Source organism: Oncorhynchus keta, chromosome 14 (assembly GCF_023373465.1).
Source record: "Oncorhynchus keta strain PuntledgeMale-10-30-2019 chromosome 14, Oket_V2, whole genome shotgun sequence".
In the NCBI taxonomy this organism is placed as follows: Eukaryota; Metazoa; Chordata; class Actinopteri; order Salmoniformes; family Salmonidae; genus Oncorhynchus; species Oncorhynchus keta.
Window position 1 is genome coordinate 45395478 of NC_068434.1, and position 17741 is coordinate 45413218.

Sequence of the window (17741 nt, forward strand, 5' to 3'; positions counted from 1 at the left end):
TAGAACACGATAACATTCAGAGCACAATGACAACTAATTAATACATACAGTACCAGTCAAAGGTTTGAACACCTACTCATTCAAGGGTTTTTATTTGTACTATTTTCTACATTGTAGAATAATAGTGAAGACATCAAAACTATGAAATAACACATATGGAATCATGTAGTTGCCAAAAATGTAGCCACCCTTTGCCTTGATGACAGCTTTGCACACTCTTGGCATTCTCTCAACCAGCTTCATGAGGTAGTCACCTGGAATGCATTTCAATTAACAGTTGTGCCTTCTTAATGTGTTTGATTAACAGGTGTTTCCTTCTTAATGTGTTTGATCAGTTGTGTTATGACAAGTTAAGGGTGGAATACAGAAGATAGCCCTGTTTGGTGAAAGACCAAGTCCATAACATGGCAAGAACAGCTCAAACAAGCAAACAAACAGTCCATTACTTTAAGACATGAAGGTCAGTCAATACGGAACATTTCAAGAACTTTGAAAGTTTCTTCAAGTGCAGTCGCAAAAACCAAGCGCTACGATGTAACTGGCTCTCCCAACACAGGAAAGGAAGATCCAGAGTTACTTCTGCTGCAGAACATAAGTTCATTAGAGTTACTTGCACCTCAGATTGCACCCCAAATAAATGATTCAGAGTTCAAGTAACAGACATATCAACATCAACTGTTCAGAGGAGACTGCGTGAATTAGGCCTTCATGGTCGAATTGCTGCAAAGTAACTACTATTAAAGGACACCAATAAGAAGAAGAGACTTGCTTGGGCCAAGAAACACGAGCAATGGACATTAGACCGTGGAAATCTGTCCTTTGGTCTGATGAGTTCAAATTTTTGGTTCCAACCGCTGTGTCTTTGCGAGACGCAGGGTAGGTGAACGGATGTTCTCTGCATGTGTGGTTCCCATCGTGAAGCATGGAGGAGGAGGTGTGATGGTGCTTTGCTGGTGACACCGTTGGTGATTTATTTAGAATACAAGGCACACTTAACCAGCATGGCTACCACACCATTCTGCAGCGATACACCATTCCATCTGCTTTGCGCTTAGTGAGACTATCATTTGTTTTTCAACAGGACAATGACCCAACACCTCCAGGCTGTGTAAGGGCTATTTGACCAAGGATATTGATGGAGTGCTGCATCAGATGACGTGGCCTCCACAATCACCCAATCAAAATGGTTTGGGATGAGTTGGACTGCAGAGTGAAGGAAAAGCAGCTCAGCATGTAATGTAGAAAATATTTTTAAAAATAAAAATAAAGAAAAACCCTTGAATGAGTAGGTGTCCAAACTTTTGACCTGGTACTGTAGATATATATATATATTTAAATCAAGACCATTACCAAGACAAACTTGACCTCAGACACTAAAAAGAAAGTTGCCATTAAATATATATTTGGGAGGACAATGTCCTCCTTTACTTTCCCACTTCTTTGAGTAGTGTCACACTGTGACTCACAGCAGGCAGACCACTAGGCTCCCAAGGTTGAACACACAGAGAGATTGTGAGCAAAAGTAAAATATAAAGTCAGTGTGTCTGACCACCCAAATCCACCTGTACCTCCACAGTCCTGGATTTAATGTGATAAGCACAACCATTGCCATCACAGCAAGTGCATCCCAATACTTCCTACAAATCTAAAAGCATCAGATTTGTGGAGACATGGACTAGAGGGAGTTTCAACCACATTTCTTACACCAGTCATTTCCTTTTCAACCACAGAAGGGAAGTGAACAAGTGCACAATTTAGAAGGAAGGAGAGGTTAACTGGAATATAGCCATAACCTGGGGTTTAATCATTCAGGAAGAATGGAACATTACACAACTTTAAGATAGAAACACGTAATTTAGAAACACGTAATTTAGAACAGACCTTATTTGTCACAGGGAATAATCATATCGGATCCACTCTATACATTACATGTCCATCTACAACCTTTGGAACATTTTCATGTTCTGAAAAAACCTCTGGTTAGTACTGAACACTCATTTCATCATCACGCAACAGTTTGATGCATGTTCACTTGCAGTCTGACTTGTCTTCAACCAAATTATACAGGCTGCCTGGAGTCATTCAACTCACGCTAGAAACATTCACCTTTGAGGAAATGAAAACAATTTATGGAGACAAATTAAACTAACCAATATTTGAAAATGGCAAAAGGGAATGTTTTTGAGGAGTAAACATTGGTTTGATGCCTGATGGTCTTTTTTTCTGTACATGGATAAATTGATCAAATAAATCATGTGCGTCATAAGTATAAAACGGTCATTTTTAAAATGTAAAAAAAAACAATAATTGTAATAATCATGTTAACATAGTTTTGTACAAGGTTTTCTGTGGTATAAATAAATATGTCTTTTACACTCCCCCCTTCTCCGGCTTTGACTTTAAGGCAAAAAACAATACTTGTCACAGCCGTGTGCACACTCACACAAGCAAGCTCATCCCACACACAAGCAAGCTCACCCCACACCCAAGCAAGCTCACCCCACACCCAAGCAAGCTCACCCCACACCCAAGCAAGCTCACCCCACACACAAGCAAGCTCATCCCACACCCAAGCAAGCTCACCCCACACCCAAGCAAGCTCACCCCACACCCAAGCAAGCTCACCCCCCCCCAAGCAAGCTCACCCCACCCCAAGCAAGCTCACCCCACACCCAAGCAAGCTCATCCATCCCACACCCACAAGCTCATCCATCCCACACCCACAAGCTCACCCCACACCCAAGCAAGCTCACCCCACACCCACAAGCTCACCCCACCTCACCCCCACACCCAAGCAAGCTCACCCCACACCAAGCAAGCTCCCCCACACACAAGCTCACCCCACACACCTCCCCCACACCCAAGCAAGCTCACCTCCCACACACTCACCCCACACACAAGCTCGCTCACCCCCACAAGCTCCCACCCCCCCCCACAAGCTCACCTCCCCCACAAGCTCACCTCCCCCACACACTCTCACCTCCCACACACACTCTCACCTCCCACACACTCACTCTCACCTCCCACACACACTCACTCTCACCTCCCACACACACTCACTCTCACCTCCCTCACACACTCACACACTCACACACTCTACGTGCGGTTGAGTGTCTGGAAGATTCTGGAGATCTGCAGCATGACAGGCCCAGTCTCAGGGTCATTCATCCATTGGGTGCTGTTCAGAGGGTTCTCCAACATGTCCTCAAACGCTACACACAAACAGAAGGTTTTAGAGGGTTTTAGAGACTATACAACAATTCAATAAGTAGCCTCGCCTGAGCCAGAACGGCCCATAGGACTGAAGCATGTTTCTGTAGCGTGATGCTTGATGAACAGGTCCACCCCCTCCCCTTATCCTCTGAGCTTTGTTATTTTTAACTGAACAATTTGTTTTACTCCAAACCTACCCAGCAGTGTTTTGGGATTGGTGAGGCCCAGCTGGACCACAGGGTTCTCCAGGATGGCCTGGAACAGAGAACTGTTGATGTCGATGCCTTTATCCAAGTCCTCCGGAGATGGCTTCCTGTCCCCCAGCAGCCACTCGCACTGTGGGTTTAGATCGGTGAGTTAACTTCTCTTAAACTAGGACGGTCAATGTAGAAACAGTTCTCATTCCAAATGACAACATGGGTAAGAGCTGTAAAAAGCAGTCCATTCATAGAAGACAGGAAGCAATGACTTATTTTGTTACTCAATACGTGTGTGCTTCATTTTCTTTGATCCTTTATTCCTCAGTGTGGACAGTAAAACCTACTGCAGCATCCTGTTGGTTGTTATTGACTCTCAGGGCATCGACCACTTCCTTCTCATCAAAGCCCATCTCCATCAACGCAATGACAGCCTGCAGAGACAAAGAACGATACGGAGTTAGTTTATCATTACACAGTCATTCTATAAAATAACCAATAGTTTATCACAGTTTGAAGCCAACATTCAGTAAGGGAGTAGCAGAGACAAAGTTTACAACATTTTAGGTAAGCTAGCTAACAGCTATATACACAGTGTACAAAACATTAGTAATTGCTCGTTCCAGGTGAAAGCTATGATCCCTTATTTATGTCACTTGTTAAATCCCCTTCAATCAGTTGACGGATTCTGTTCAAATGTAACATGTTTCATTTTAAACTATAGTTTGTTTGATTCTTGTTTAGTGAATAATCATTAACAAGTGAGTATTAATGGAGTTCAGGCCATGAAACTATGTGTATGCTAATTTGGAAAAGTTGACCTAATCAGATAAGAGGAAATTGCCTAGGATCAGTGAGCAAGTCAGGCGCAGGACAATGAAGATGGACGAGGTGTGATTCTGACATCAAGCTAAACAAAGAGAGGACCGTGGACATTCCACAGTCCAGATATGGGATACTCATTAGGGGTCATAAAATGTATAGCTGGGGTGGTGACTAAAAGGAGAGAAGACTATAAGATGTGTCTTGAACTTTCTAAAAATGTATGCATTCAGCTGACGGCATCCTTGGTAATAAAATATTAACTTCTCTTGAGCTTTTGGTCTCAATTCCAGGCTGCATCACATCCGGCCGTGAGTGGGAGTCTCATAGGGCGGCGCACAATTGGCCAAGCGTCGTCCGGGTTTGGCCGGGGTAGGCCGTCATTGTAAATAAGAATTTGTTCTTAACTGACTTGCCTAGTTAAATAAAGGTTCCATAATTGTAATTTTTTAACAATTCCGTATTGCAAAGAGGTTGCAATAGCAATGGGGAGGAGACAGGTGAAAGGATTTTTAAACCTTGAAACAATTGAAACATGGATTGTGTATGTGTACATGTCAGAGGGTGAATGAGCAAGACAAAAGATTGAAGTGCCTTCCTTTGAACGGGGTACGGTAGTACGTGTCAGGCGCACCATGGGCCAGCATCCCTGTGAATCGCTTTCGATATCTTGTAGAGTTGAGGCTGATGAATTGAGGCTGTTCTGAGGGTAAATTGGTGTGCAACTCAATATTAATTAGGAAGGTATCTTGCCTGGTCACAGATTTGTTTGTCGTCTTGTCAAATCCTTCAGTTGACTATCCAGTACAAACAGATATGGGACCAGTCTAACATGTAACAGTTTTAGCTTGGTATATCCCAGGGCATCGGGACAGAGAGAACACTCACCCGTGACTCAGGCCTGAACTCTCTTTTCCTTCGGATCCTCTTGAAGATCTCAGTGAGTTCGTCCTGCCTGGCGGCGGAATCTGTGTTAGTCTGGGAGACGGTGCGGAGGAGGTTTGGAAATGAGGCAGAGATAGAGGGGATCAGGGGTGGTGCTGTGGCTCCTACTGCTCCTGGGGTGCCCCGGCCGGGCAGGGTGGTGTCCACCGTGGGGTCGTCTACGTGCTCAATCAGCCACTCCATGGCCTGGGTCACTGACATGCTGCAGGAGAGGCAGTGAGGGAGGGGCATGGATGAATTTGTTGTTTCAGACTCATCGGATCAGACTGGACTCACTTGTTGTGATGGATAGAATCACAGGCTAAGTGTCTAATTTATTCTTTATAGACTTCACTGATATGACCACTGACCAGTATCATTGACTCAGACTACACTCCAGGGCAGTGGTCCATCCTCAGTGAACTCTAAAAAAACAAAACATGTATGTCAGACATTTATTATTTTTGGATAAAACTATACTAAATATAATCACGTCACCAAATAATCGATTAAAACACTATTTTGCAAAGAAGTTCTACAGTAGCCTCAACAGCACTCTAAGGTAGCGCCATGGTGTAGCCGTAAGACAGCTAGCTTCCATCCTCCTCTGGGTACATTGACTTCAACACAAAACCTAGGAGGCTTGTGGTTCTCACCCCCTTCCATAGATTTACACAGTAATTATGACAACTTTCAGAGGACTTCCTCCAACCTCAGAGCTCTTGCAGCATGAACTGACATTTTGTTCACCCAATCAAAGGATCAGAGAATGAATCTAGTACTGAAAGCATAAACTACAGGTAGCTAGCACTAGTGTATAAAATGTGGTGAGTAGTTGACTCAGAGAGAGAAAGACAATAATTGAACAGTTAAATTAATTTCTTCCAAAATGGAGAAGCGAGAGAGTAATTTCTCTCTCTCACTTTGCTAGCAAATGCAGCTAGCTAGTTTAGCCTACTGAACACCCTGCTCAAACAGAGGGATGCTATGTTAGCTAGCTGGCTTTGACTTTCCAACAACACTGGAACTCAGGGTAAGCTTTCGGTTTTTACAAATGTATTGCCACCAGGGCCGCCGGTGTAACAGCTTAGTGACTATACAGTACACTAACATTACTGCATGATTGTAGCGGGTTTACTAACACGTTAGTTCAATTAGCTATGGTGACTATGACGTTACTTTAGCTAATATGGTGACAATGATGTAGGCTGAGTGTAGCGGTTTTACTTAAAAAGGTTTTTTCTCAGCTGATGTGTTGCACATTGATGTCCACAAGCGAAAGGGAAGAGGTGAGAGGAGGAGAGCGCATAGATGCGAGAAGGTATACAACGTGGCAGCTATGAAAGCGAACTGTGTTTATGTGCGATTGGGGGTGAATTTATTCTGACGATTCTGTTGGAAAATGTTTCTTAACAGGATGCAAACGGAACAAAACGACTATAAACGTAGCTGAATTTGTCAATTAGAAACTTTCGTTTGCAACTGTTGGAATAATGATTACACCCTATATCAGCTAGATGCAGGCAAGAGTGTGCAAGGCAGTATTTAAATGGCACTGTCTGTCCATGTATCAAAACAAAAAAAGTGTCACTGTCACCCTAAATTTGGTGTCTCGCCCTGTGTGCACCTACGTTGTAAACTTTTATTCATAGGCTAGGTTGTAGCAACCTCATGATGGGTATAGGGAAAATTTGAGTATCATGTGGCAGCCTAAACCTATCGCAGTGACATTGAACATGAATGAGTGTCATCCAATATGCTGTAATAGAAATAAGGCCATGCTCATAAAATAACAATCTTCCCTCATCTTAAACACTACAGTTTTTTTTGCTTTGCCAAGAAAAGTCTTGGGCGAACGGCCAAATCATTTGTTTAGGTCCAAACAATGTTTTCAGAGGGGAGGGTTCATTTTTGGGATGGAGAAACATTCTGTGTTGTTGTATATAGAAAAAACTAAACAGTTAGTATCATGTATGTAAAAAATAATGGACCTATATATTTTTAAATAACTATTTGAGAAATAAAAATCACTCAAATAAAAGCTAGACAAAAACAATGAATTCAGGAGTATTGGGCCAAGATAGCACTAACCATGAGCTGAGCATGCCCATTGCCACACCCCCGCCACGCCCACTTTTGATTCAGAAAAAACCCTGCACTCCTTGTGTCAGTGATTATCTCATTTGACTTCAGGTGGTGATAAGTATTATTGATTGTGACTCACTGGTTGAGCCTGAGAGCTTTGATGGCTCTGCTCTCAGGGAAACCCATCTCAGTCAGCTGCTGAAGGGTCGTCTCATCCACCCGGTCCTCCTCCTCCTCATCCAGCATGGCTGACAAACCACACACACAATATTAGTGAATAATAGTATAACTATAATAATACTTCATGCCATGGCATTGCTACTGACTGCCTTGAAAGGAATTCTAGAGCGTGCATTATTTAAGTGATAATGCCCGAGAAGCCGGTGTTTGAGGGCCAATATCTCCTCCAAACACCGGCTTCTCTGGCATTATCACTTTATACAAAGGGTTACCGAAATATATATATATATATTTATTTTTATTTTGATGAATTTATTCCTACTATGTAATCATTCCACAAGATAAAGTACTGACACAAATCTAGGGTTGCTACCCAAGCTGGCTGGTCGGTCATTCGTTCTATCGGTTCGGTTGCCAGAGATATGACACAGTCATTTAGCCTTTTTGTTCTCTATCTACAGTTGAAGTCGGAGGTTTACATACACCTTACCCAAATACATTTAAACTCAGATTTTCACAATTCCTGACATTTAATCCTAGTAAAAATGCCACGTCTTAGGTCAGTTAGGATCACCACTTTATTTTAAGAATGTGAAATGTCAGAATAATAGTAGAAAGATTTTATTTCAGCTTTTATTTCTTTCATCACATTCCCAGTGGGTCAGAAGTTTACATACACTCAATTAGTATTTGGTAGGATTGCCTTTAAATTGTTTAACTTGTGTCAAACATTTTGGGTAGCCTTCCACAATAAGTTGGGTGAATTTTGACCCATTCCTCCTGACAGAGCTGGTGTAACTGAGTCAGGTTTCTAGGCCTCCTTGCTCACACACGCTTTTTCAGTACTGCCCATTATTTTTCTACAGGGTTGAGATTAGGGCTTTGTGATGGCCACTCCAATACCTTGACTTTGTTGTCCTTAAGCCATTTTTCCACAACGGTCATTGTCCATTTGGAAGATACATTTGCGACCAAGTCTTGAGATGTTGCTTCAATATATCCACATAATTTCCCCTCATGATGCCATCTATTTTGTGAAGTGCGCCAGTCCCTCCTGCAGCAAAGCACCCCCACAACATGATGCTGCCACCCGTGCTTCATGGATGGGATGGTGTTCTTCGGCTTGCAAGCCTCCCCCTTTTTCCTCCAAACATAACAATAGTCATTATGGCCAAGTAGTTATATTATTGTTTCATCAGACCAGAGGACATTTCTCCAAAAAGTACGATATTTGTCCCCATGTCCAGTTGCAAAACGTAGTCTGGCTTTTTTATGGCGGTTTTGGAGCAGTGGCGTCTTCCATGCTGAGCGGACTTTCAGGTTATCTCAATATAGGAATAGTTTTACTGTGGATATTGATACTTTTGTACCTGTTTCCTCCAGCATCTTCACAAGGTCCTTTGCTGTTGTTCTGGAATTTATTTGTACTTTTCGCACGAAAGTAGGTTCATCTCTAGGATACAGAATTAGTCTCCTTCCTGAGTGGTATGATGGCTGCGTGGTCCCTTGCATACTATTGTTTGTACAGATGAACATGGTACCTTCAGGTGTTTGGAAATTGCTCCCAAGGCTGAACCAGACTTGTGGAGGTCTATCAAAAAAGAAATCCTGAGGTATTGGCTGATTTCTTTTGATTTCCCATGATGTCAAGCAAAGAGGCACTGAGTTTGAAGGTAAGCCTTGAAATATATCCACAGGTACACCAATTGACTCAAATGAGGTCAATTAGCCTATCAGAAGCTTCTAAAGCCATGACATTATTTGTAATTTTCCAAGCTGTTTAAAGGCACAGTCAACTTAGTGTATGTAAACTTCTGACCTAATGGAATTATGATACAGTGAATTATAAGTCAAATAATCTGTCTAAACAATTGTTGGACAAATTACTTGCGTCTTGCACAAAGTAGATGTCCTAACCGACTTGCCAAAACTATAGTTTGTTAACAAGACATTTGTGGAGCGGTTGAAAAACAAGTTAATGACTCCAACCTAAGTGTATGTAAACTTCCGACTTCAACTGTATTGGCGCAACCCAGTCGTTCGTTCCAAATGTTCCATTGCCATACTGGCTGGCAATGTTCTTATCCCATGCTTGCTAGCTATTCAACTACGGCTAACTTACAGTCATGTCAAACAGTGCAGCCAGAATAACAGCTGCACTTGCGTTTGTTTAAGCTTTCTAGTGATCTTTTTTGGGACACATCCATAACAATGAGCTAATGATGTGCGATTTCACCTGGCATAGAAAATGTACTCTCATCTGGACATTGTCTCTCAGAGGAGCTAGCCAACAACACAGCTAACACAATCACTTCAAACTGAGCTAGAAAGACAGCTAACTAGCTGCACTTCATTTAGCTTTACCTGTTAATTGACATTTCTTTGTATCCATAAAAATGTATGCTGATTCATGATTTCGACTGGCTGAGAAAAGCTGCCTGTCTGTCTCAAATTTGAATACTGAAATGTTGCAAATGTCAGAAAGCAAGATTTATACAAATCTCCGCTGTTGAAAACTAAATGTTAGTCTAAAAGAAAGGTGAGATAATGTCTAGATTCTTTTTATAGTAGAGATCAAGTTTATAAATTGCCTGGCTGGGCTGATGAGACACGGGATTGCGCAGTCAGATGGAACAGAGTAAATAGGCATTTTAACGGCATAGATATAGCCAGTGGTAACTTGTGGAATAGACACCGACTGCAACGCAGTTTTAACCAATCAGCATTCAGAATTAGACCCACCCGCTGTATAATTAAGCGATAAGGCACGAGGGGGTTTGGTTTATGGCCAACATACCACTGATAAGGGCTGTTCTTCGGCACGATGCCAACCCACAAAGCCCAGAGGTGCCTTATTGCTATTATAAACTGGTTACCAACGTAATTAGAGCAGTAAAAATAAAATGTTGTCATACCCGTGGTATACGGTCTGATATACCACGATTTTCAGCCAATCAGCATTCAGGGCTCGAACCACCCAGTTTATAATTCCTTATAATGCACAGTATAATTCAGTGGCTATGAAATTCATACTTACATGTTCTGTTTGAGCTGCTTTTGAAAGCAAAAGTTGATTTGAAAACATTATTGGCATTGTTGAATTAGATTTTCATAATAGCAAGCTAAGACTAATGCTTTGGCCATAGAAATCAGAATCAAATCATACTGATTTCTATGGATTTGGTTAGCTGAGCTAGCAAGTCTATTTGTTTGGTTACCAAGGCAACTACTATAGATATCTAGTAAACTTGCTAGCTACTTCAGTGGATGTTGAACACATTTCTAGCATCAAATGTGTTAAATTATAGCCATGGTATATAATAGGGATAATCAACTTTGGAGCTCTAATGCGTACTCTGGAAAATAATTTAACTCGGTGTAAGGCGAGTTCCACGTCGCACATTATTTTCCAGAGAACGTAGTTGATTATCGCTTACATAATGCACTATTCTGTCACTTATACATAAGCTCATTGACAATATGACTGTTACAGCTTCAACTTGTTGTTCATTAAAAAAACATCAGGTAGACGTTGGGGCGGCAGGTAGCCTAGTGGTTAGAGCGTTGGGCCGTAACCGAAAGGTTGCTCGATCGAATCCCTGAACTGACAAGGTAAAAATCTGTCGTTCTGCCCCTGAACAAAGGAATTAAGCCACTGTTCCCAGGCCATCATAGTAAATAAGAATTTGTTCTTAACCGACTTGTCTAGTTAAAAAATAAAAAATAAACTAATGCAAAACCAGTCTCTTAGCCCTGCAAGGCAGTTACCAAAAACAATCTTTGATAATGAAATAATGTCTGCACACTGTACCATTGGCCTTTTTGAAGAGCTCCACAGCATCGGGGTTCAAGGCGAGAAGCTTCTGGGCCACTTCAATGAGAGAGACAAGGATTTTCCTGAGCTCCGTCTGAAACTGATGGAAAATGTATTTTATTTGTTTATTTAACCAGGAAGTTCCAATGAGGTCAGACCTCATTCCCAAAGAACCTCATTCTTAAAAGAGAGGTTATTCATTCTGGTTTATGTGTATATGTGTTTATGTGTATAAACCAGAATGAATAACCTCTCTTTAAGAATAAGGTTCTTTGGGAATGAGGTCTTCTGACCTCATTGGAACTTCCTGGTTAAATAAACAAATAAAATCTTAGTATCGGGGATTTAAAATAGGCTTAATATGACCAAATTCACTCATTTTAATATGTCTCTGATAAGTTTGCAGGTGACATTTTAGGACTATAGATACATTTCAGTACAATAGTCAGTGGAAAGCTCCTGAAGTGCTTTGAACTATGCATTCTGACAGGTTATTTACTGTATTGTGCTGTACTTACATCTCTGATGTTATGCTGGGTGACAGTGCGGTCTGTGTGGCGGGTGGACAGGCCGGCGGTGGCCTTCAGGATGGCATCTTTATCTGGAGCCTTGTTATCCTGCTTCTTCTGACAGACAAGGAGGAAACACACATTAAGATAGTTGCAAACAGTACAACAAGTTGGACGTAATACATTTCTTGTTGTGTTGTCCCTGGTTCTAGCAGTCTTAGCAATTCATTAAACATTTTTGTCTGATGATCGGTGCCTATTGAGTTTAAGTGGCGAGTTAGATAAGCCACAAACCAATACAATTAGGGAGAGTATTTAAATCTGTTGTTTGGCCCACCTTTTCCTCTGCAGTTATGTCAGCTATTTTCAGAGGGGGTGGCAGTGGTCTCTTCTTTATCAGTAGAAGAAAATCTAAAACCAAAGGAAAACATTCACTTAATGGCATGTAGTAGCATCGAACATATCGGCTGTTTGATTGGAAAATATTAACATTGAGACAACTGCAAACCTTTAAATCCATAGAAGTACCTTTATCTTTTAGATTTTCATCTGCAACCGTTTTAGTTTCTGTGAGGATCCTCTCCGTGGCAGCATGGACAAGTTTATGGTGTGTGATTGTTTTGGGGTCTTCGAGGCTTCCATGTACATACTGCAAAAAAAACAACCACCCCCCCCCAAAAAAAAATAATAATCCCATCGACAGGAACAAATAGCAGTACTTTTATCCTGGTAATTATATTACTGTTGTTTTTATTTAACCACGAAAATAATTGGTAATGGATAGGCTAGCTAGCCCTATATCAACAGCCAAACATATTTCTAAAGGTACCAGTAATTCCTTACTGTCTAAATTTGTTTTAGGAGGATGCAGTGCAGAAAGAGACTGGCAGCCATATGGGGTAGGCTAGCTGCATGCGGGGCATCATACTGGCACTTACAGACATATCAAGTGTAAAAATGGGTAGCCCTAAATAGCAACAGTACAGTATAGTCTGTGGAACAAATAAGGAAAACTCAGAAGGCAGGAAGTAACTTAACATACATAGCTACACCAACAGACACGAGCATTTGGGCTAGGCAAGCTATCGCATTTAGCCAAGGAGCTCATTCATGGGGTGCGCCTAGTTTGCAGGGATTCTACGTTACGATTTCACCCGGGCAAACACCAATCAATGAGCAAGTAAGAAAATAAACAAGCATACATGTTTCAAGCACTTCTCTTTGAGTTGTTCAATAGTGGTATCCTCTGTTACTTCTTCCAACCACTCTGTACCCTCCATAGTACAAATGTGGATTTTTAATATTTTTCCAGCGAATATCTTCTCTTCTTGCACAAACATAGCTGTAGTTGTGTGTAACTATATAGCTAGCGAGCCAGTTCAGTGATGGCTACGTTAGTTTGCTAACATTAGCTAGCGGCTTCGAAAAACAGCGACAATAGTGTAAACACCTACACTTATGATTTTCAAACAGTTTGATCGGACTTCAATGCTATAGCAGTCGAGTGCTGTTAATTTCGCAAAGAATAGTTGTTTATCTTTCTCCAAGACCCGAGCAACTTGCCAAGTATACTATTGTGTTGGTTATGATTAACCTTTGAACCTTGGCAACGTTTGTCCCTGTGCAAAATGGGAATTGTAGTTGTTTTAAATTGTGTAGTTTCGCGCTCATTTAGCTGAGCTGTTAATCCTAAAATGTACCACCAGAAGAGGGAGACAAAGCCTGCAGTGCCTGGGCCTACTACACTGAACATAAAAATAAATGCAACATGCAGCAATTTCAAAGATTTGATTTACAGTTCATATAAGGAAATCAGTCAATTGAAATAAGTAAATTAGGCCCTAATCTATGAATTTCACATGAATGGGAAAACAGATATGTATCTGTTGGTTAAAGGTAGAGGTGTGGATCAGAAAACCAGTCAGTATATATTATATATATATATGTTTAACTAGGCAAGTCAGTTTAGAATAAATTGTTATTTACAATGACGGCCTACCCCGGCCAAACCCTCCCCTAACCCGGACGATGCTGAGCCAGTCTGGCGCCGCCCTATGGGACTCTCTCGATCACGGCAGGTTGCGATACAGCCCGGGATTGAACCAGGGTATGTAGTGACGCCTCTAGTACTGAGATGCAGTGCCTTAGACCGCTGCACCATACCCTAGTATATGGTGTGACCATCATTTTCCTCATGCATCTCCTTCGCATAGAGTTGATCAGGCTGTTGACTGTGGCCTGTTGTCCCACTCCTCTTCAGTGGCTTTGCGAAGTTGCTGAATATTGGCGGGAACTGGAACATGCTGTCGTACACGTCAATCCAAAGCATCCCAAACATGCTCAATGGGTGAGTATGTAGGCCATGAAAGAACTGGGACATTTTCAGCTTCCAGGAATTGTGTACAGATCCTTGTGACATGGGGCCGTGCATTATCATGCTGAAAGATGAAGTGATGGCGGCACGACAATGGGCCTCAGGATCTCCGCACGGTATCTCACGGGTATTCAAATTGCCATCAATAAAATGCAATTGTGCTCAATGTCCGTAGCTTATGCCTGCTCATACCATAACCCTACTGCCACCATGGGGCACTATGTTCACAACGTTGACATCAGCAAACTGCTTGCCCACACAATGCCATAGGATTAATCTGTGAAGAGCACACTTCTCCAGCGTGCCAGTGGCCATCGAAGGTGAGCATTTGGCCACTGAAGTCATTTTACGATGCCAAATTGTAGTCAGGTAAAGAACTTGGTGAGGATGATGAGCACGCAGATGAGCTTCCCTGAGACGTTTTCTGACAGTTTGTGCAGAAATTCTTCGGCTATGCAAACCCACAGTTTCATTCGCTTTCTGGGCGGCTGGTCTCAGACGATCCTGCAGGTGAAGAAGCCGGATGTGGAGGTCCTGAGCTGGCGTGGTTACACATGGTCAGCGGTTGTGAGGCCGGTTGGACATACTGCCAAATTCTCAAACGACATTGGATGAGGCTTTTTGGTAGAGAAATTAACATTTAATTCGATGGGAACAGCTCTGGTGGACATTCCTGCAGTCAGAATGTCAATTGCACGCTCCCTCAAAACTTGAGATATCTGTGTAATAAAACTGCACATTTTAGAGTGTCTTTTTATTGTCCCCAGCACAAGGTGCACCTGTGCAATGATCATGCTGTTTAATCAGCTTCTTGATATGCTACACCTGTCAGGTAGATGGATTATCTTGGCAAAAGAGAAATGCTCACTAACAGGGATGTAAACATAGAACATGTTTGTGATTTTTGATTTCAGCTCATGAAACATGGGACCAACACTTTACATGTTGTGTTTTATATTTTTGTTCAGTATAAATATTGCCTTACTCAGGCATCCCATTTTGGCCACAGAAGGATCAGCCTTTCATGGGAAACACATTACAATTCAGATTATACACGTCACTACTTCCAGTATCCCCTTAACTTTTTTCTGTAGGCCAATATGTATTTCATAAACAGTGCAATGCATTGGGTTGAATGGGCCATGGAAACACACTGGGTCGATACTTGCCAACGTTAGAAAACATTTAAAGGTGCAATATGCAAAAATCGCTCCGCAATTTCCTGGTTTATAAAATTTGACAGTTTAACTGACAAAATAAGTTGTGTATAAGCAGTGTAGAGAATCATTGTACCATCTAAACCGCTGTGAAATATATTTTCAATAACTAAAAATATTGTATTTTCAGCTTGTGTACAAAACCGGCATTAAAAGACTCAAAAACTAAACTAAAGTCAATTTATGCTTGATCCGAAAATGTTGTCGGAGACTTGGTATGGAGGGTGTGACGCAATTACAGTGCCTCCGGAGGCATGCAGCGGCCAAGCTCCTTACTGCATTACTGTGCACCTTTCAAATGTTGTAACAATGTGGAGGCCTTTGCATTGTTCCGCACTGATATGTTTGGTTTATGGTAGGTGAGGGCAGTACATCCTGTATAAACACAAACTCACGTCCTTGACAACTTCCTTCACAATAGCTCTGCTCAGCTCAGCTAAGCGCAAGAAGTATGAAAGCCCGGATGTCTTCGAAGGCTACATTGCAGTAAATGAGGTATGGTCACTTCAGACTGCTGATTGACCATGAAGAGCAGGGGTTCTTCACCCTTGTGTAGTCTTAACATTCTGTATACTCCTGTCGTAAGGGTAAAAAATGACCCGCCTTCACTAAACCCCTAAAATAAAGCAGCTTAATTGAATTTTAAACCCCAAATCTATTTTGCATGAACAAACAACCGGTATTCATCACAAACTTTGTGAATATCTGGGTTTTCCCTCTTCACAATGCAGAAGACTGCATTTAATCAGTGGACACCAGTTGTTTTTATTACAACACACCTGTCACAATTGTTTTCTTTACTAAAGAACATTTGTATTATTATTATTATTATTATTGCTAAAGGTACTACATAGGTGTAAACACACATTTTTAGCAATAAATAACACTTGTATAGCCTAAGAAAGTAGCAGAAATGTGCAGAAAGTAGTTTTGAATGTATTTTATTGAAGGGAAACTACAGTCTTGAACTTTTTTGCCAACATCGTGATATATTCTTATATACTGTACAATGAGGAATTCAACTACAAAATACTAGTCTTCTCCCATTTCTTAACCATTGCCTCCACCCACAAGGTGTATAAACAACAACAATAAATAAGAATTAAATAAGATAATATATACAAAACAAAAATGTGAAGAACATCCAATTAGCTTTAATTAGCACATGTAGGATGTATTTCTCACATGTGCAGCACATTGTATTTGTTTTTACAGTACTTCTTTGGGGGCAGAATTGGCATCTCCTCCTCCTGCCTGCCCCAGCTGCAGCCTCAGGTGGATCAGGACAAGATTCAGCCCCCTGAACAGCTTTCACAAGCGCTGCAGAGGCTGCTGTGTGGGGGAGGCGCTCCCTTCTTTGAATGTGTGGGGTTTCAAGTGCCTTTCCCAGCTGCTCCAGGAACACCCTCCTCTTGTTCCGCTTATCAGGCATCCAGGTAGGGTTGATCTTGTTCCATATCACGAAGGCATTGTATGAGGACACATCAATGATATTGTGGAAGATGACCAGGGGCCAGCGGGCAGTCATCCTCCTGCAGCTGTAAGTTCCAATCACCTTGTCCAGGTTGTTCTACGCGTCCTTTGTTGTGGTTGTAGTCCAGGATGACAGCTGGCTTCCTGTCCTCACGATCACTGGTCTCAGCCGTTTTGTGCAGTGTGCTCAGGGGGACCACATTCTTGTTCCTTTTTGGAGGTAAGAAACTATAGTGGTGGTGAAGGCACACTTTGATGAGGCCTCTCTCCCCCTTGTTGCGAGGATTGCACGGGGGGAGCTCAGGCTTGTTCTTTCTAACTGTGCCAACCATGGTGATCTTCCTCTTCAGGAGCTGCTGGCTGAGTTAATAAGAGGTGAAGAACTTGTCACACGTGACATTGTGCCCCTAAATCCATCTGTCACGTCAAGCACAGCCCAGGACTGTCATCTGGTTCTTCTCCAGGCTTCCCTGTGTAGACTTGCATCTTCCAAGCATAGCTGGATTGTGTGTCACAGGCCACCCATATCTTGATGCCCTACTTTGCTGGCTTGCTGGGCATATACTGCTGGAAAGGACAGCAACCTTTTGACAAAAGAGATTACTAACAGTAATTAGTATCAGTGTCACAGAAAACGATCACATAAGTCAATTGATATTACAGCAATACATAATAAAATTAACAGTGAAAAATCACTTACATTACAGACATGTAAATAGAAATGTACCTCTGAATGGAACCAGTTGCTCATCGACTGTTAATTCAGGCCCAGGGTTATAGAGGTATGGCAGACGCTCCAACCACTCCTCCCAGACCTCTCTTATGGCCGCCAGTTTGTCTCTCACATGTTTTGCAGATCTTGACTCACGGTTATCAAAACATAGCATTCGTGAGGAAGTGTTGAAGACTTTGAGTGGCATTGTGGCACGGAAA

The 17741-nt window shown here is 41.9% G+C and overlaps 1 protein-coding gene across 2 annotated transcripts; it reads right to left on the reverse strand.

Annotated features, from left to right (window-relative positions):
• Positions 1–2999: 2999 nt before the first annotated feature.
• LOC118393509 (ubiquitin-associated domain-containing protein 1-like) lies at positions 3000–13350 on the reverse strand. 2 transcript variants are annotated; one of them, XM_035786240.2, is made up of 10 exons: positions 12947–13350; positions 12273–12393; positions 12082–12155; positions 11754–11858; positions 11233–11335; positions 7381–7489; positions 5121–5379; positions 3758–3844; positions 3411–3549; positions 3000–3212 (listed from the first exon to the last, which is right to left on the reverse strand). In XM_035786240.2, exons 1-10 carry the CDS (start codon positions 13082–13084, stop codon positions 3097–3099), a joined length of 1251 nt encoding a protein of 416 aa, XP_035642133.1. In that variant the 5' UTR covers positions 13085–13350; the 3' UTR covers positions 3000–3096. The 2 variants fall into 2 exon arrangements, with proteins under 2 accessions (XP_035642133.1, XP_035642132.1); XM_035786239.2 differs by having other exon boundaries at positions 11754–11861.
• Between the last annotated feature and the right edge of the window lie 4391 nt (positions 13351–17741).

Coding starts and splice junctions, on each gene's coding strand:
- LOC118393509 (XM_035786239.2), bottom strand. CDS start 13,084: ATGTTTGTGCAAGAAGAGAAGATATTCGCTGGAAAAATATTAAAAATC. Junction 12,156..12,272: donor TGAAAATCTAAAAGATAAAG/GTACTTCTATGG, acceptor CTTTGGTTTTAG/ATTTTCTTCTACTGATAAAG. Junction 3,845..5,120: donor AGTTCAGGCCTGAGTCACGG/GTGAGTGTTCTC, acceptor TTGTCTCTGCAG/GCTGTCATTGCGTTGATGGA.